Raw genomic sequence first — 20980 nt, forward strand, 5'->3', positions numbered from 1 at the left:
TGTAGCTGGCACTTGGTCTTTGTGTATTGCTCCCAAACAATGAGACAAAGGGGAACTAGGTGTTGGCAGGATGGGCAAACTCTGACTTGATGAGACGGTGGAGATGTCACCTACCACACTTATCCATCACAAATGCTCTGCCTGGCCATACTAACAAAGAGTACAACACAAGTGTTTTGTGACCCCAGACAAGCTGGGGCCACGGCAGGGAGGCAGGAAATTCCAAACATTTCTGAGGGTGGAATTTTTTCCTACTTCAGAGTGGACACAAGGCATAAATTTTAGATCCTTAGACCAAACTCTTCAGGAGACCTCTGGACCCGTGGAAGACTCAGAAGGACTGCTGTGCTACTGGGCTAGAAGGACTGCTACTCTGTTGTCCTGCTGCACTGGTGCCTGAGTGAATGTACTGGACCTGCATCTTGAACATAGAACCACCAGAGAGACTCCAAGGGCTAGTTAACTGGCCTCCTGATCAGAGCCTCAGGGACAGAACAGCCCTAGCCCCCACATTCCACATTGAACCCAGCACCTGGACGCTGTCTGCTGTGAGTCCTACTCCCAAGGGGTGCCACCCAAGTCCTAGACCTTTTAAGTTGGGTTTGAAGGTGCTCTGCCAACCTTGCTGTGGGCCTGTGGGCAGAAAAAACTCTGTTTCCTAAGAGCTCCACTTCGGAACCGCCACAGCCTCCACGCAAATGCAGCTGCGCAATGCATCCTCGACGCAGGCCTTTGAATCGCAAGACCCTTGTCAATGGCATCCTCCACAGCGATGCAGGACTTTGCATCACAGCCCCACACCTTCTTCGGAACTGCGCAGTGCAATATCTACTAGACAAAGGATTTCGCATCGCAAGCCCCTCGTCAACAACATTCTCAACAATGACACAGGACTCTGCATCACAGCTACTAGGAAGTGCCTCTGCGCAACACATCCTTGACTCAAGATCTTACAACAACTCGCAACACAGGATTATGGTACTCTGTTCAGTGGGCCTAACTTGGTCCCTGTATGTTGCCTGTTCTCCATTGCAGTCAGCCAGAACCTTTGATTTTGTCTGCATCCTGCTCGATCAGATAACCACTGCTGTCACTTTGTGCTTCTAGGCACTGTTTTCACTTACATCTTTAAAATCACATATCTCTGGTTCCACTGATTGAATTTTTGTTGTTTTGGTCTCGAATAATTTATTAAATTTTACTCTATTTTTTAATTTGGTGAGGGATTTTTATTGTATTGTATTTTAATTTTATTACTTTTTGAAGTGTTGCATAATTACTTTACATTGCCTCTAAGTTAAGCCACTCTGCTTTGTGCAAGCTACTAGAGGGTTAAGCACAGGTTAATTTGGGGTTCCTTATGTTTCACCCTGACAAGAGTTGTGGTTGCTGCTTGAGTAGGGTTTCATCAGTAACCCAATTTCCAACAGTGTTGCAAAAGCATTAAATGATTTAAGAGATACTGTATAGGTAAGACCATATAGGCAAAAATTTATCAATATAGGCATTTTTTGATATGGTAGCAAAGGGAAGACCAATAATTAACAAATAAACAAATAAATCTAAAATTGTCCAGGATGGGAAATGAATAGTCTGCTAGTGAATGAGGTAACAGCTCAAAAAAGTGATTAACCAAGAGATACGGCAAAAACTAAATGCACAATAATTGCAGATTGTGGAAATATCAATGAAATCCTTTTGAATCAGTTTGTTGTATTCTGTATTACAAATGTATTCATGAATGTCTTTTCATGCCAGACAGTTTAGCTGTTTGTTGCTGTCTCTTTCCCGGAGCCATCTTGTACTGCTTTTCATGTTCCAACATGCCTCCGTCTCTACTGTGTCTAATGACAAAATTCTCCTTCTTCCATTTGATTAGCTCATCTTATTGTTGGTGGGTTAGGCAATCACATTAATGACTCTTGTGACCCATCAGCCCTCATGTGCTTAACTTAATATCTCCAGTTTGGTTCCAGCAATTAGAATCCTTCCTCATATACCAGGGTCGTCACATCTTGAGCTGGCAATTTCTAAATATCACTCTTTCACTTTACCATTAATAGTCCTCATGAGACAAGCATTCTGACTTCTGTACTTGTCAAGGGGTTCTGGCAAAGACTGGTGGCGTGGTAGACTAAGTGAAGAGAATATTGGAAACAGAGCTCTCCGTGGTCATACAGGCAGACTAAGTAGAATATCTAGAGAGGAAGCTCTTCACAAGTGAACAAGTAGTCAAAGCTCAAAAGGATCAAGCATTCAGGGCAGTTTAACATTCAGAATAATTAAGATCCAGGATGTGCAAGATATACATTTAAACTGATTAACAGGGAATGTGGGGTAAAGCACATTAACGTTAAGTTCCTCACTCATGGTTGCTAGTACAGATGCTGACGGCAAATACACAGCCATTATATACAAGGAGTTGGAGAGGAGGAACCAGTGCTTAATTTGTATATAAAAAGGTGCCCAAAGCCCTCCTCTTAAACATGCGGCTGCTGCAATTAAATGTGTGAGCACAGAATACTGAGGCGGCGTAATCCTGAAGCCTTCTGGGCCCTCTTTAATCCATATAAAGCCACTCCCTGCCCTTTCAGCTCACTCTTGCAGCTTTCTACATTCTCCCTTTGTGACGCTTTTTTGTTTTTCCCTTCCTCCGTCTGTCCCATATGTGTCTTTTGCTTGCAGCAAATGCTTGAGGCAGATAAATAAGCCCTGACCCTCAAAAATAAGTGCCAGTGCTCAGCACCTGAAACAACAAGCACAAATTAAGCACTGGGAGGAACGCTTAACAAGAAAGAATAGAAAACAAGGGGAAAACAGCAGAAAGTAAGTAATAAACTTTGTATGGAAACTGGAACCTAAGACAGCATGGATAAGAAGTTAGCACACTGGAAAGTGGGAATAAGAAAGTGGCAAAAAAAGCCAGGAACGGGGACTGATAAAATGGAATTACTTAAATAGTTGAAGTTTATGAAACAAAGATGCACTAAAATAGTGCTACCTCTGAAACCAAGGAAACAAGGAAGCACTGCAGCTCAGTGCTAGTTCAAGGAATACGGATTAGGCTGTCTCAGGGGCTATAACTTGATTGTTCTGCACAGAGTGAAGAAGCCCTTGTTTTTTTGCGATTGCAATCTCTGCTCGCTGTTTCTGACTTGTTCAGCTGTTCTTCGAGAGTTTGTCTAAGTCATATTTCTTATTGGGAAAAAGTTTGGTGGGTCCCTTTAAGATAATGACTCAAGCAAAAGCACGAAGTAGCAATCCCAAACACTCTGCTCTTCATCGAAGGAGGCATATGCACAGTTGAAGAAACTTACTTCCGCTTCTTCTTTTGAATGAGTTACACTATGCAAAACAGATAATAATAAAAAAGAGGAGTTCATAGGGAATCATGTCTAGCTCTTGAACACTGCTCTCAAAGAGCTTTATCAATTGTGTAAATGGGCTAATAACACAACAATGTAAGTGTCCTCTACCCTGAAACTTTGATGACTTGCTTTAAGCTAATCAACGGGGTTCTGCCCAGAGGAGGCTCACTCTTGTAATTTGTAGCTATATGTGGTGTTGCAGGTTGAAGCTGGACGTTGAGGGGTCAGAAGAATGTTTGAAAAAACATGAGAAGGACAAGGATTTCAGCTAGTTATTAGATTTCAACAGAAGGCCTAAGAAATGATGAGCCCAAGTGCTGATGCCACAGAGGCAACCTTGGCCAACCAGCTCTGTCACCATTTCATAAAGGCCAAGTCAGGATGTTTTTGGTTTTCAGTCACAGTTCAGTCCTGTAGGCAGTAGTGACTTGAATGTTGAGCAACAGCAGTGTTGGAAGAGGTACATGATATATTGGCATACTGTAGCTGGCTTTTAAATCTGCCTACAGAGACTACTATGCATTTCATGATGTTCCACCAGTTGGAGAAGAGTTCTAGATGGGCAGAACACAACACCATTTTAGCCCACCTGATTCTGTCTGGCAGAGCTATACTTAGAATTATTTTGGGGCCTGACAGTCTGCCTAGTTGAATTCTGAGAGTTCTGTGAGTGAAGAAGAGGATAGATAGGTAATGACTCCCAAGGAGTCTGTTTCCTATTCTATTCCTCTGTAACATTCCCCCTTGCCACCTTTGCCATAAACCCTGGTGGTGATCTCGTAACAGGTTCACATAATCCTGGAGGACACAACACTTTGGGCATTATTAAGATCTTGTTGGAGGAGTTTCCTCCATCACAAATGTGGCGGATATCCCATCCGCCGCATTATGATCCCATTATATTCATGGACATCAATTCACCAAAATGCCAGGGGTAGCATCAGTGGCATCTGTAGGAGGCTGGCCTGGCTTATAGTGGGTACCTGATGGTACTTACACCTTGTGCCAGGTCCAGTTATTCCTTATTAGTAGATTTGTAGTGTTCTAGCAGGTTAGGCTGATAGGGGTAGCTATAGCAGAGCAGCTTAGGCTGAACTAGGAGACATGCAAAGCTCCCACTATACCACTTATATCATATAGCACTATGTCATAGGAATCACAATACTCAGAGTTACTAAAAATAAAGGTACTTTATTTTAGTGACAATGTGCCAAAAATATCTCAGAGGATATACTCTATTAGGAGGTAAGAAAAATACACAAAATATACACACAAACCAAAATCAGGTAAGTAAACAGATAGAAAAGTAGTGCAAACACTGTAGAATACAATAGGATGCAATAGGCCTAGGGGCAACACAAACCATATACTAAGAAAGTGGAAAGCGAACCACTTAGGGACCCCAGGCCTAGTGTAGTGTGTAGAGGGTCGCTGGGAGTGTTAGAAAACACTGAGGGTGTCCAAGATACCCCACCCCAACACCCTGAAAAGTAGGAGTAAAGTGACCCTACTTCCCCAGAAACACACTAAAGTCGTGGTAGGAGATTCTGCAAAGACCACAACTGACTGCAAAGCACTGAAGACGGACTCCTGGACCTGAGGACCTGCAAAGGAAGGGGACCAAGTCCAAGAGTCATGAAAGTGTCCGGGGGGGGACAGGAGCCCCCTAAACCCCAGATGAAGGTGCAAAATGGCTGTCTCTGGGTGGAAGAAGCTGAAGATTCTGCAACAACGGAAGATGCCAGGAACTTCTCCTTTGCACAGAAGATGTCCCATGGTGTGCTGGAGGATGCAGAGTTGTTTCCATGTAGAAATACTGCAAACAAGCCTTGCTAGCTGCAAAGGTCGCGGTTGAAGAAAATGGGTGCTGCCCGGGCCCAGGAAGGACCAAGAGGTCGCCTCTTGGAAGAGGAGACATAGGGGGCGCTCAGCAACACAGCGAGCCCACGCAGAAGCAGGCAGCACCCGCAGAAGTACTTGAACACAGGTTCAAGAAAACTGAGCACAGCAGTCATCTCAACACTACAAAGGAGGGTCCCACGAAGTCGGTGGTCAACTCAGCGAGTTGAACAATGCAGGATGGAGTGCTGGGGACCTGGGCTGTGCTGTGCACGAAGGATTCCTTGCAAAAGTGCACAGAAGCCCTAGCAGCTGCAGTTCACCCAGTACACAGGATTACTGTCTGGCGTGGGGAGGCAAGGACTTACCTCCACCAAATTTGGACAGATGGACCACTGGACTGTCGGGGTCACTTGGATCCACTCCTGTGTTCCAGGGACTATGCTCGTCATGATGAGAGGGGACCCGGAGGACCGGTCAAGCAGAAGTTTGGTGCCTGCATTAGTAGGGGGGAAGATTCCGTCGACCCACAGGAGATTTCTTCTTGGCTTCCAGTGCAGGGCACCACCAGGAAACAGTTGAGAAAGCCGGCAGGATTAGGGGCTACAATGTCACTGGTAGTCTTCTTGCTACTTTGTTGCAGTTGTGCAGGTGTCCTGGAGCAGTCAGCAGTCGATCCTTGGCAGAAGTCAAAGAGGGAGATGCAGAGGAACTCTGGAAAGCTCTTCCATTTATTATCTGAAGAGAAGCCCACAGGAGAGACCCTAAATATTCCTCAGAGGAGGATTGGCCACCTAGTCAGGTAAGCACCTTTCAGGAGGGGTCTCTGACGTCACCTGCTGGCACTGGCCACTCAGAGGCCTCCATTGTGCCCTCACACCTCTGCATTCAAGATTTCAGAGGTCTGGGACACACTGGAGGAGCTCTGGGCACCACCCCTGGGGTGGTGATGGGCAGGGGAGTGGTCACTCCCCTTTCCTTTGTCCAGTTTCGCACCAGAGCAGGGGCTGGGGGATCTCTCAACTGGTGTAGACTGGTTTATGCAAGGAGGGCACCATCTATGCCCTTCAAAGCACTTCCAGAGGCCAGGAGAGGCTACTCCTCTCAGGCCCTTAACACCTATTTCCAAAGGGATAGGGTGTGACACCCTCTCTCAGAGGAAATCCTTTGTTCTGCCTTCCTGGAACTGGGCTGCCCAGACCCAAGGAGGGCAGAAGCCTGTCTGTGGGTTGGCAGCAGCGGTAGCTGCAGTGAAAACCCCAGAGAGCTGGTTTGGCAGTACCCGGGGTCCATGCTGGAGCCCCGGGTATGCATGGGATTGGGACCCCAATACCAGATTTGGCATGGGGGGACAATTCCATGATCTTAGACATGTTACATGGCCATATTCGGAGTTACCATTGTGAAGCTACATATAGGTATTGACCTATATGTAGTGCATGCATGTAATGGTGTCCCCACACTCACAAAGTCCCTGGAAATTGCCCTGAACTATGTGGGGGCACCTTAGCTAGTGCCAGGATGCCCTCACACTTAGTAACTTTGCACCTAACCTTAACTAGGTGAGGGTTAGACATATAGGTAACTTACAAGTTACTTAAGTGCAGTGTAAAAGGGCTGTGAAATAACGTGGAAGTTATTTCACTCAGGCTGCAGTGGCAGTCCTGTGTAAGAATTGTCTGAGCTCCCTATAGGTGGCAAAAGAAATGCTGCAGCCTATAGGGATCTCCTGGAACCCCAATACCCTGGGTACCTAGGTACCATATATTAGGGAATTATAAGGGTGTTCCAGTGTGCCAATCAGAATTGGTAAAAATGGTCACTAGGCGGCAGTGACAATTTTAAAGGCAGAGAGAGCATAAGCACTGAGGTTCTGATTAGCAGAGCCTCATTGACACAGTTAGGCATCACACAGGGAACACATTCAGGCCACAACTATGAGCACTGGGGTCCTGACTAGCAGGATTCCAGTGAGACAGGCAAAAACAAACTGACACACAAGTAAAAAATGGGGGTAACATGCCAGGCAAGATGGTACTTTCCTACAACATCACGCGCCCTTTGGCCTCCACTTTCAATCACACACACATACTTACTACACATACATAAAAACGCACACTTAAACACAGACTCTAAAAAAACACACTCTCACTCTCAAGCACACACACCATACATTTAAAAGCATTTTTACTTAACCCAGCTGCCATGGAATGGATTACTCCAGCTAATTGTACACCATTTTTATTACACTAACAGTGAATAATATGTTATAATATTTTATTATTTGCAATTAGTATAATAAAAATTGACAGAAAACAAAGAGAGTGGAGTTCCAACTGACGTTGACGAATGGAGGAGCTGCCTGACACTGAATTTACCACCTCTGAAGCAAGGGGTCGCAAAGGCAGTGCCAGGGGTCCCAACTGTGACAACTGTGACCCCCAGTGACCCCTAAATGACATCCATGATTATATTCAATGGAGTTCGTAATATGGCGGACGTCACATTTGTGATGGAGGAAACTCCTCGGTCAAGGTCGTAATAAGGGCCTTTGTCTTGTGCAAAGTATCTGTAATCTGTATTTGTTTGTGCAAGTGATTATTTTAATTATACTTCCACTAACTAACTTAAAGTAGATGTGATGTCAGCTAGTACACTGACATTTTTTACCACCACTACATCGAGAAAAAGTCAGTATTGGGCGAACACAAATATTTTACAGATGTTTAAAAAAATCTATATAGCCAAGTAAACTTAGTGCCTTTGTACTATCTCACGAAGGACTCTAAAGGACTCAAAAGCCCTTGTGTATTGGTAACATCTGTGTGTGATTTACGTTTGCCCAATAAAAGGTACTGTTACTTCTGTAGAACTCCTTTTCTCTTGAACCAAGATGTGGTGGAGCATTTTGGCAACAAAAGACTAAGGCTTGCTAGAAAGACAATGCTATTTGACCATTCAAATTTGATGCTCTATTGGAATGCCGAAGAAGTACATATACATCAAAGGTTGTGAAGTTTCAATGTGTCAGTTTGTAATAACTGTGTGTAAATTAGGCTAGGGCTGCAACCTTGTCTTGCTGAAACTTTTAAGGGCTGGGAAGTGAATGGTGTGTGATCCTTGGACTTGCACAGGTATTGGTGCGTGTCCTATAACCAGGGGTTCACAGCGTTGGAGGTGAAATTAAACTGAAGTAAACCTACAGGTTTGCACAGTGAATGCATGATTTATGAACTGAGCTATGAAATGGTTAACCTGCCTGGTTAGTGGGTAAAGGTAGGGTCTGTGATGCTCCAGCGAGATGTGAGGTTCTGCGCGTGCCTCACATTTCAGCGGGACCGCCAGAGGCTGGAGCACCTCAAAGTGTGAATGAGAAAACATGCAAAGAATTTCTCGTAGGGTGTTGATTGAGTTTTTCCAAATGCAATTAAAATGCTGTAGCCAAAAATGGCAACGCACAAACTAGCCGACATGGCACTGCATTCTAATGAACCCTGTCCACATGATGGCAAGTGATGAGCGATGTATATCGTCTGGCCTTTGCTTCTTTTCTTACCTGTAACTTCTCTCTCTTCATCTGTTTTCTTCCTTTCGATCTACCTCACTTCTGGGAAGGTGACAGACATGATGCAGAAAGCCCTTTTTGACTTCCTGAAGCACAGGTTTGATGGGAGGTGAGAAACGTGGTCATTTGCATTTGTGGCGGGTTGGAGGGTTGTTGGTGTCTGTTGAGATCTAGAAAGTGGTGCATGACTTCCGAGAACAGGATTTTCCAACATTGCAGAGATGCAAGCACATCCTCAGTGCAAGCTGGGCACCTGGTAAAAACCGGTAGGGGCTTTTATTTACAAATAGACAGTGTGCATGTCATTCTAATGTATCTGCCTCCGAATAGGGAAACACACTAATAGCAAATTACTATTCCCTGTTCTGGCGTGTGCAAATTTGGGATGCATGATATTGCCTGCAAGATTTCCTCCAGGTTTTACCTATCGGAAATCTCGCTGGCAAAGGGTGTGGAGTTTTAGTTTGCATTTAGACAATGCATTTATGTATATTTAAACACAGAGGCGGACACACACACACACACTCATTCTATTGTACCTTTTGTAGGCAATGGCATAAAAAAGGCCCCCTCGGTGCGGGGTAGTGAGGGGTGAGCTCCAGAGGCCCCCCTCAGCACAGAGTACTGCATGGGCAGCAGGCCCTTGACTGGATCCAGGGGGGAGGGGGTCCCCTCCAGGTACTTTGCAGGGGGTGGGGATTCATTACGCCACTGTTTATAAGAGAAATGTTTAAAGGCAGATATTTGTAGATTTTAAAAGATAGTCCAATCAACATTTTGTATCTCTTTCAAGACATTTTCGTTCATTTTTTTTATTGAAGCCTCCTGTTCTCTTTAACTTCTGTGCTTTTTCCTTTTGTCCCAGTCCAGTTCTACACAGTGCTTTGATATTACTGTGCGTTACTCCAGTAACGAAAAAGTAAGGTGGTTTCACCATATAGGGTGCAAGTGTTAAAAATTTAAACGAGCATTTGCAATGAAATAGGTATCGCATTTTTTTGAGTTGGAGCTCTTGGCATTGTAAATTCATAACTGGACTGGCAAACATAAATTGGTCAACCCTGCCTCATAATTTCATCTTTTCCTGCCATGTAATTCCAGTGGCCCAACATTTAACTAAAGCACTTCCATTTACCTTCTTTCTCTATCTTAAAATATATACACTTATATAAACCTTTATCAGAAGTAAACGTTTGACATTAGAGTGTAATGCTCAAAACACCATAACATTATCATTTGGGATGGATTGGCGGGTGAAATGAAAGAGGGAGTGGAGAATAAAGATGGAGAGGACAAGTGGCATAGTAACGGTGTCATGGGCCCTGGAGTAAGAAAGGAAATGGCTGACTGGAATTTGGGTAGGAAAATACAGCAGTAGCTAGAGTTGAGTGAGGTCCGTAGGTGTCTGGGCCCTGGTGCCACTGCACCTGTTGCTCCATTGATAACTAGGCCTCAGTAGAGAAAGCGGATGGGGCAGAAAAAGAGACGTGAAAGGAATACAACAGACAACAGGAAGAAAGAGAAGGGGTCTCAGAGAAATAAAAACAAGAATGGAAAAAAGAACTAGGAAATCAAAACACAACTAAGAAGAAATAGAGCACACGTGTGAGACAAAAGAAAAAAGGAAGGAAGCTAGCAAACGAAAGATAAAGAGGAAAACACATTGAAGTGTGAAAAGAAAGAGAGAAATTAACATTAGAGCAAAAAAGAGAGATGGTGAGAGAACCAAGTAACAAGAGAACCAGGGCATGTACGTACTGACACATTTGCAACAGACAAGGATGGGAAAACCACATTGACACCTTAGATCCTGACAAGTGAGTTATGGCTTCCACATACAGGTTGGAAAAAGAGGTATTTGTAGTAAAACGTGAATTGACAGATAAAGATAAGAAAAACACCAGAGAAAGGAAGGAAGAAAAATCTAAAAAAAGTGAAAGGATGCATACTGAGTCAAAGGAATTACCACATAAAAAGACAAAGAAAGAATGAAGGGAAGAGATAGAAATAGTGAAAGTATGAACGCCTGATGAAGAAAAACTAGAGAAACGAAACAAGGAAAGAAATAACCTAGTTTTTACAAGTTGGAAAGAGGAGGTAGCAAGAGGAAGAGGGATATTAAAAAAAGAAGAGGAGTAGAAATAAACAGTTAAAAGAGTGAAACTGTTAACACGTGGATTTTAAGAGATGGAAAGAGAAACGTGGGAGAGGAAGAAAACATTGAGAGTAAAAGAGTAAAGGAAATAACGGAGTGAGATAGGTGAAACAGACCCTCCCAAATAAAGATGGCAGCTAAGAATAGATTTAATTGGCTCCCTAGATTTAATTGGCGTCCTCAAACAGAAGTCAGAGTGTGGAACAGCAGGGGGCACCGCAGAACAGCAGGAGTTGCATTAGCAGAGTTGTATGTGAACCCCAATACAGCAATATTGGGGTGTTTCAGATCAGGACTGGGGGTACAGACAGAGCTCTGTCCTGGGCCAGTATTGGAATAACAGAAAGGCAGCGGGTGAAGAATGCGAAACGGAGCGCTGTGTAATTCCTGGTATTGGAATAATGGGACGCTGCAGGTTAGGGTTTAGGTCCACTGACAGAGTTGTATGAGGGCTGCAGTACTGGAATAGTAACAGACACATAAAGGTCAGAAGTGAGGTATGTTAATGGAGCTATGTGTGGAACCTAGTATTGGCGTGCCAGTGTTGCCGAGTGTTAGTCTGGAGGTGCCCTGGTGAAGCTGTGAGTGATGCCCAGCATGAGAGTGGCATTGCCTCTGAACCACAGAAGTGAGTAGTCCTGAAGGGTGTGTGTGAGCCTTAACGGTGGTGCTGAATGTTAGACTTGAGGTCAAATGGATGAGCGGTGTCTTGCTCTTTTGGGTCCCATATTGGCTTGGCAGTGGGACTGAATATTAGAACTGAGCTGCTGTAATGGAACCGTATGTGAGTGGGGTCCCAGTATAGGAAAGGAAGTGACCTCGCCGGGGTAGAACTAAGGTGCACTGATGTAGCTGCACTCAAGGTCCCAGTACGGGAACACCAGAGTGTACTAACTGTAAGAATTGAGGGGCTCTGGCAGACAGTGTGTGTGGAGTTCCTGGCACTGGCATGGCTGAGGGCTTGGAGTGTGTGAATGGAGGTGCACTGATGGAGCTGTGTCTGAGGTCCCAGTACTGGAGCAGCAGAGTGTACTGACTGCAAGAACTGAGGTGCTCTGGTAGACAGCGTGTGTTGGGTTCCTGGCACTGGGCCAAGGAAGGGTGGGAGCCAGGCAGCTGAGAGAGGATGTAGAGAGTCCACAAAGACCAAATGTGACCAAGATAACACCCTGATTTATAACCTTGTTTACAGCTAAGCTCAGAGCAAGAATGCTCTACAAATGAAAAAGGAAGCTTTTCTGGACAGGAGCAGGAAACAAAGTTAAAAAAGTCGAGATAAACTGGACAAAACGTAATATTGCAGTAGGTGGTCCCTGCTCCCACACAGAAGAAGGAAGGACAAAGAGGTATGACTGACAACTAGCAAGCAAGGATTTTTAAATGACACTGAAACTAACAAATGAAATAGCTGGAAGCCCACAGAAGAAATATACTTAAAAGTATACAAGAGGTTGTTCGCTTAATCAAGGGCAGAGATTGCTTCATATATGGGGAAGGGATACAAAGGTGGTCATTACAACCTCGGCGGTCTTTTTGCAAGACCGCCGAGGGACCGTCGTGCTGAAGACCGCCAGTGCAAGCGGTTTTCCGCTCGGTGAATTGTGACTGCTGGCAGCCCTCCGTCCTTTTCCGAGTCCCCCTCGAGAAGACTCGCCACTGAAAATATCCAGAGGGAGACTGATCTAGTAATAAAATAGGTGTATTCGTAAGTGGTGTAAATATGTCACCCTTCATGTCTTTTGGTTCACGATGAAAGTTGGGTTGAGCAATGGAACATGAGCACAGTCTGAACCTATTTAGTTATCCACAGGCATTTTCTTTGCTCATAATTCATAAAATTTGCCTACTGTAATCTGGAAATGGAATTGGTTCTGAAATATAAAAAAGTTTTGTATGCTGGTACAACGTATGAATTGCTAGCTTGCATATTAGAACGATGGTATCGATAAACATTAATCTGGTTTTGCCTCTATATTGAAAAGACCACCAAATAATTTTAGCAATGTTTATCCCATTTTATATTAGAGGTGATAGTGATGTTAAATATTTGGCATTCATTAATAACTATTCATTAATTATTGTTAATTCTGTGTGTCATACACTTTAAACACTACTGCAACATTACAGTCTTCGGCATGGTCAGCAGTAGGACATTAATTCTGTAAAAAATCGTTTTTTAAGCCTCTTTTGTTTTCAAATGGGGAAATCTACGTTTTTCTCCTCCACTTTTTTACTGTACTGTATTCTTGTTTTTCTCAAGCAAACTGGGCATGCAAAAGATGTATGTTTTGGCTCAAGACCTACCACTCTTCTTCTGGGCACATGTATTGTGCTCAATGAAGTAAATCTATGACCGCCTGTCCGGGTTCCTTGTGTTTGGATGAACATCTTGTGTGTTTCTTATTTCCCACATTCTTGTGGACTAGACTGCTCCCTGAGGATTTCAAGGTTTCTTCTTTCTGAGTAGCCTCAAATTGTCTTCAAACTGAATCTTCTAGCAGGTCAGGTGCTTGGGTTTTCTTCCCTCGATCGAAGGGGTCATATGGTAAATGAGAATTTGGTGATCTCATTTTTCCAAGGCACTATTTACCTTCATTCACGTTTCTTTTCCTTCTTCGGAGCTTAGTTTATACCAGTTGAGTGTTCGCCAATGCTCTGCTAAGCCTCTTGGGCTTGGGATCTTTATTTTTGCCGCCCGTTGAATGTATGGTATCCCCCTAGCTGCTGGGTGTCTATCCGATTTGTCCTTGTGATGTGCAGACTTGCTTTAGTCTTCCACCAAACAGAATGCATTCCAGAGTGGGCCATTGAGACAAGCTTTCAGGAGCCATGGCCTGGGAACAGCAGAATGATCAGTCAGTGCAAGTACAGGAAATCTAGTGGGCAGAAGGCCACCTTTCTTTAAACAATCAAAATGAAGGAATACACCCTAGGAAAACAGTTACTTCACCAAATCAACGTAGTGAAACAACAAAACAATAAAGGAATAACTATAACATTAAGAATAGAATAAAACATATGCTCGAATAAACAGTTATTCCAATCCAAACGTGAAATCGGAATGTGGAAATGTAAAGACATTATTGACGTTAAATGATCCATAAATGAGATACTCAACAATTATAAGGACATGATCAATAGCAACCTGCTTTTACAAATACAGTTCAGACCTGGCCACAACTTCTTAAAAGTATTATATCTATGTGGCTCTAATATGATCCAGACAGGTTTAGTAGATGATGATGATGAGATATCGGACGATGGCAGAATCACTGCGAAGATGATCATGCACATTTGTAAAGATAAATTCTGTATGTAGAGCACTGAATAATAAGCAGGCTTCAGAGGAGGGTAGGACAAGGGCAGAATTTGTCACAGTGTTTTAAGCAATTAACACCCGTCTTGTCAGTGGTACATAAATAAACACGCTGAAACCAAGAAATGTCTGAAGTCAATTAGCAGGCAATTAAAGCAGTATTTTTAAAGTCGTAAAAAGTAGTGCGATGTGACCGAGGTAGATATTCCTCACTTCTGATTAGAAATATTACAATTATTCTAACAGGAAAGCGCACAGAATGAGCACATATTTGTGCAATCATATAGTTTTATTCAATTATATAATACAAACTATATCAATGCATCAGCACAGTGAGTGCACAGTTGTTAACATTAACTATACAATAAACCAAGAAAGTTAAAAACTGTTCTTCGCTTTGCACATCATTACATAGCAACATTAGTACCATTGCTTGCCTTCCTACGACATCACAATACTTTGAGGTATCCCTTCAAATACACAGACGTATGTAGACTACAGCTGTTAGAACGATTGGACAGGATTACTTTCGTCCAACAAATATCCTCAGGGTGATCACACGATTGAAGTAGTTTCCCTGAAACCCCTCATGGAGGAACACCTCAAGCTCTACATAGCATAACTGAAGGAAACTTGCATTTTTAAGTAATGCCCTGCCATGTTCCAAACTGAAATTGGCTCATTTGTAACAACAGCGACATCATTTTTTTTCAGACCATAGCAGAGATCGTCAATTTTTCATAAATGATCCTATGCACCCAGCAACTATATGCCCTTTCGTTTGCATATGTCCTTAAACTGTTACCGTCACTTATATATGCTTTTGGTACACATTCAAAAGCTAATTCAAATTTTATTCTATAAATGCACATCTATGTGTGATGTGGACAAGAGTGATTTAAGTACTGAGTAATATAATAAATGTACAATCTGTATTAGAGACAGCAAACATATTCACACAGTGACATCTTCCAAAACAGAACCATCAAGCTTATTGGCACCAATGTATATGGTTCTCTGTGGGCTTGGTACCAGTTCTGTAATGTACCCCAAATTTCCTGAAAAAAAGACCAAATGCATGTCTCAGTCGGACTTAACAGCTCTAACACAGAAGGAGGGACATTGCTTAAGAAACACGCTGATGCACTAAAATGAAACGTACTTTAAATTCTGTAGAAAAGGTGGATACAATGTTTGAAAACTATGCCATTTCTATCAAAATGGACTACCAGAAATACCAATTACATGAAGCCACGCAAGACAACAAGCAACTAAGTGAATTAGAAAAATGCACAACTCTTTTCCCCACATCCCCCACCTGGAGCTGTGACCCTGACATCTTCTACGACGACATACACAGAGCAGCTGTGAATGTAATCAGCTCCTCTGTGACTACTGTAATCTGTTTTACTACACAATAATACAGCTCAGCTACATGGTTTATCATGTCTAAAATCTTTCCCCTTACAGACCAGCCAATCACTGAACAGATCCAATTAGAGCCACCACCACAATGCCTCCTTCAATGCCACTAGCCATTCTGGGACAAAATAATCATGCAGGCTTATGATAGTCCCGTCAATCCCCAGCTGAACAAAAAATCCCCCAATTTGGCAATTGTTTGCAAATACTTCCTCTATTCACAACTATAACTCCTCTGTGAAAGCAGTGAAAAATGTATTTCCTTCTTACTGCTGGACTTTGCACCTGAAAATCCATGGCTGGTGATTCGACCAGAATGAATTATCGACCAGGGGCTCTCATCAGTGACTGGAACAATGGCATAGGCTTTGGGTAAATACCACTCGATTGGTTATTGTCTTTCTGGCTATCCACTCACTAGCCAAAATTGAGGAGTCACAATCTGCCAAATTATGATTCAATATAGCCTTGTCCAAGGATCAGAACCTCATTCCTCTAACTCTTCAGTCTTTAAATAAAACACCTGAGAGTCCTGATTCACAACATATAATCAGTTAGGGTATGTAAATAAAATGATGGCACTCTGTTGTGTCTAAAAGTGGGAGCATCTTTGGAAATGGTCCAGCTAAAACTATTTAACAGGAAGAGAGTGCTGGATGCCTCGAATCACATGGAACTGGAGCCGCCTAAAGCAAATGTGTTACTCACAAAGTTCTTTCCATCCCAAATTCCTACATAGTAGTATATAGCCACTGTCTTAGTAAGTCGATTAATCCCATGGCTCCAGGACTATACTTGGGAAGCTACGAGGAACAGACGACAGTTTTATAACCAAGAATGAAGTAACAAGGGAGGATTGTGGGGGTGCTTAAGTATTATTTGAGGTGTGCACCAATTTGAAACTGAGACTTAGGGCATATAACAGTTTAGTATGGTTAATGAACTGTCCGCCTGGGACGTGATTGTCCTAGCCTACTCAAAGGCTATATCAATATTTAAGATTAATGCCCCTTAAGCATGTTTTCTTTCCTTCATTAAGAGGTGTATCCTACTTGTGCTTGTGTATTCTCTTGGTGTATATCCATGGAAGGAGAAGTGTGGAGATTCACCATTGGCCAAAATTACTTGATACCATAAGCAAACCATGCCTTCTGCAGCAAGTGAAGCCCCTCAGAAGATTTGAATTTTGGGTCTGTGTTTTCATAGATATATATAACCAGAATCCCTTCATTGTCTTCTATGGTGTACCCATGTGTTCCAAAATGTAAGTTTTCCCTTTGGAAGAAATACATAAGCAATTATGTCCATTTATCTAGAATAGACTACTAGCAGTGCCTTTCATTATTTTATCCTTGTTTTGCAATAAAGGTATGCTGATACTGCAACTCACTCTTATTGGTTCTGTTCTTATTTTCAGGATATCAATAACTAGAGTGACAGCTGACATTTCTCTTGCCAAGAGGTCGGTACTCAATAACCCAAGCAAGAGAGCAATAATTGAACGCTCAAACACCAGATCAAGTTTGGGTAAGATTTAAAAATTCCTTTGTTAAATGAAAGGCACATTTATAGTTTATACTGATGGCAATTCTAAAATTATGTTGAATTGTAATTGAGGAGCAGTCTGCATTTCTCTTTACTCGAATAACTCTGTAGTTAGGTTTTACTTACTGTTATCACACAGGAGCACAGAACACTGTTTCCTCTCAGTATCGTGCACTCAATGAACCAGATTCTGCATGCATCCATTTATTTGAGAGATAATTAGTTGCACCTCAACTTGTAATTGAATGCTTCTTTTGAGTTCTGTAGCTTAGAACCTATTAAATTGAAGAACCAGTGGAGTGAACTCCACAGGTATGGAGTTTCAGAAAAAGATAAGGAACACAACCAAGAAGGGAGTCAATTTATATGACTCAAAAGGCTGGAGACAATAATAAGGAAATATTGATGTTTATTCCAGAAGCATAATTGGGGACATGTTATATCATTTTGTAGCAAAATACCCGGGGTCAGATTTGTGGTAGGAGCTGCTTTTTTTAAAGAGATTTTGAATGAAAATTTCTCGCTTGGTAAGGGCCAATATGAAGAAACATATGCTACAATGGCATACTTGCCATACTTGAAAACATCATGACCAGCCACATTTTCGGCTAGCTGTGGCTGTTTAAAAGAGTATTTGAAATGGCTACTAAACCAAAATATGCTTTTTACAAGATCTACTTCAGGATAATATGAGGATTTTACTGACCTTTAGACAGTATAAGATTCAATGGAGTGGACCATATTCACACCACATGTAGACACAGTTGTTTTCGGGTGATGAGGATTCAAGTTCATTTTAGGCACTTCCCACTCATCATTTTGTAGATTAGCAGAAATGAGGGGATTCATGGAAATTCAATGCAAAATAATGTATTTTTAATACTAGGCAATACCAGAAACATATTAAAGCAGTATCAACCCAAATAGTATAGACTATATCTCACAAGTGGAATCCCTGGTGAGATTCTTAAAACAAAAGTTTAATCTAGACATCTACTAATATAAATGGATGGTTGAAGTATTTATTAGCTCATGTTCAATGGGCCAGACTGGATAGAAGAAGAGAGGACAGACTTATAGCACAAATGGACTTTGGACTTAATGAGTGATAAAGAATATTTCTTTTAGTCAGGCTTGTGTTGGTCCCATGAAGGTGAGTCATCGTCAGTTAACTTTGATGGTGGCTGCTGGCGACAGTGTTTGAGTGTAAGAATTCTGCTCCAGGGGATACTGATAAACAGGATATTGAAAGGAGGATATGCAATGTCTTTAGCATGGAGCTACAATGGCTTTTGTTATATTGTGCACTCAGGCCTAGGCACTATACAGATTTTTCTTGCTCTTGAGTCTAAGTCCTATGTTTGTGTTGATGTTGTTTGCAATTGATGAGGACTGAAGGTGAGTCAGATCCATACATGCCCATTCGTTTCCATAAGGGTCCACCATTACACTTTAATGGGGTTGAAAATATGTAAGTAGACTACTGTAAGAAAAAGCCAGGGCCTGATGTCCTAACATTGAGTTCACAAAAAGTGGTTCCAAATTGCACGCCAGCACTTTTGCCAATCCAGTGACATTTTGAGAACCAGCCTGTGTACTGTTAGGTCAGTTTTGGAAATCATCATTCAAAGTGGGTCACAATCCGACCTACCTCATAAATATTAATGAGTTAAATCACAAATTGCAACTTAATCTGATTGGATGCCATTTCAGGGATGTAGTCTTCTAGGTCAGTAGACCACCACGTAGGTGATGGCATTTAAATAAAGTAGCTTTTTTAAATAAATGCAGCTGTTTTCCTTAAAAGAAACAGCGCTGCGATTCAAGAAAAAAGTTTGATTTATTTTTAAAAGGTTGTTTGAGAGTTGCAGGGGTCGCCCAGACCACACCCTACTCCTCAAAACACTTTTTTAAGTTTGACAAAAGGGAAGGGGACCCAAAGGAACCCCTTGCCCTTTGCGAATGGGTTACCACCACCTTTTTGGAGTCAGTAACTTTTCAATGATTTCTAAACGGCATTGCGATCATAGGTCATTGATACATTGCAATGCGGATCACACTTTGGAAGGGACGCCCTAAACACGCCCCTTCCAAATTGTGATTTCTTGTGGGTTTTTTAAACCCATTTTGCAATTCTGTAGCCATTTACTGACTTGCAAAATGGATTTAGTACAGAATAAAAATACATTTAGTTGTCTCAACCTCTCTAATTTAGCGTATTGCATGGTTTGCAACAGCTAAATGCCTTAGTGCATCTGCCCTATGTTACTATTATTATTATTGTATAGTAAGAGAAAAAGCAAGCACATTTTAATCTCTTGGCTTCATGACATCAGATCTTGCTAAATATACAAAAAGTATTCCTGAAAAATTAGTTATGTATTTCGTCCTCTGTCCCTGAATATCACAAAGTAGTTGTACAACAAAATGATGCCTTGACTTAGTGTAGTGTGTAGTTTATAGATAAAAAAACTGTCAGGTTCTTCCGTAATGAAGGCATATTAAATGGCCAATACCAAATAGATTTTTTTATGTATGCAGATTGCCACACCACTTACCCTTAGGCTTCACACTGCAAAGCTTTTGGCCAAAGGTAGAAAGAGGTTTTGCTACATGTGAAAAGTCGGATCCACGAGTAAAATTCAGAGTCATTGCAATGTTCCTTTTTTTTTATACCGATTTTGTTCCGTATGGACATAATTGATTTAATTAATATTAATTTTAAAGGTATAATTCAGATGTTTGATATTTGCTTCCATTACCCAGGCAACTATAAACCCTTTTTTTTGCTTTCTTTTTTAGCCGAAGTCCAGAGTGAGATTGAGAGAATCTTTGAGTTGGCGCGATCGTTACAACTGGTTGTTCTCGATGCGGACACAATCAACCATCCTGCACAACTCATTAAGACATCGTTAGCACCAATTATTGTGCATGTAAAAGTCTCATCTCCAAAGGTACTCACAACACTTTACTCTCTGAATGTTACCAAAGTGTCAATCAAACTTTAGAATACGGTTTTGGCTTTTGAGTCTTGCTTCCTAGGTTTTTTTTTTATAATACACACTGTAGATTAAAAACAAGAAGAGTCTGTAGAAAACATGGGAAAACAAGTAGCAAAAATGTAGCAACCCAGAAAGCAACTACATTTAGCCCACTATCCTAACAAACTTCTGAAAGAACGTTATTTAAATATCTTACTTCTCCATTTTTATTGATAAGGTGCACATTTAAACATTATTGTATGAGAAACCTGATTCCCAAAAGTGTGGGGCACCCAGTCCTGTGGTGGAAATCTCAGATTTAAATCTTGACCTAGTCCACCTTCACCCCGTCAAGAAATGAAGTCAGGCTAAAATATCTTCACACTTTCTGTCAAATTCCAAAACAGCATCAGTTATTGTGAAAAAGGAACTTTTGGTTTACTGAACAAGCACAGGCTTAACTCAGAAAAGTAAAAAGTAATGATGTGCATTAGTGTTCCCTGCAAAGCTCCTGCACAATCTTCCATCTTTTCTATGAAAGTTTATGTATTACATCCAATTATTTTAACATTATTGCACCAAGATCGCTCTTCTAGATCTCAGTTGTGAGCTCTTGCATGTGTAAAAGGGTTGATTTAATATTCGCTTTTAATGTATTATGTCCATCTCAAATCTTCTCTTAGCCCAGCATCCCTCCGACTTCCTCCAGTCCTAGTATGGAACAGATGGAGTCAAGCAAACAAGACATAAATATGTTTATGCCACCTGCTAGGAGATCCCTATCCTCTC

At 41.9% G+C, this 20980-nt stretch overlaps 1 protein-coding gene across 1 annotated transcript in view; it reads left to right on the top strand.

Moving 5' to 3' along the window:
• The window catches only part of CACNB4 (calcium voltage-gated channel auxiliary subunit beta 4), a 613027-nt gene that overhangs the window by 445427 nt on the left and 146620 nt on the right, over window positions 1-20980 (top strand). Inside the window, exons 8-10 of the mRNA XM_069225181.1 lie at window positions 8823-8881; window positions 17083-17192; window positions 20013-20164. Of these exons, the coding sequence (XP_069081282.1) occupies window positions 8823-8881; window positions 17083-17192; window positions 20013-20164 (321 nt within the window). The remainder of the gene's footprint in view (window positions 1-8822; window positions 8882-17082; window positions 17193-20012; window positions 20165-20980) is intronic.

The sequence above is a fragment of the Pleurodeles waltl genome, chromosome 3_1, assembly GCF_031143425.1.
Source record: "Pleurodeles waltl isolate 20211129_DDA chromosome 3_1, aPleWal1.hap1.20221129, whole genome shotgun sequence".
Lineage (NCBI taxonomy): Eukaryota > Metazoa > Chordata > Amphibia > Caudata > Salamandridae > Pleurodeles > Pleurodeles waltl.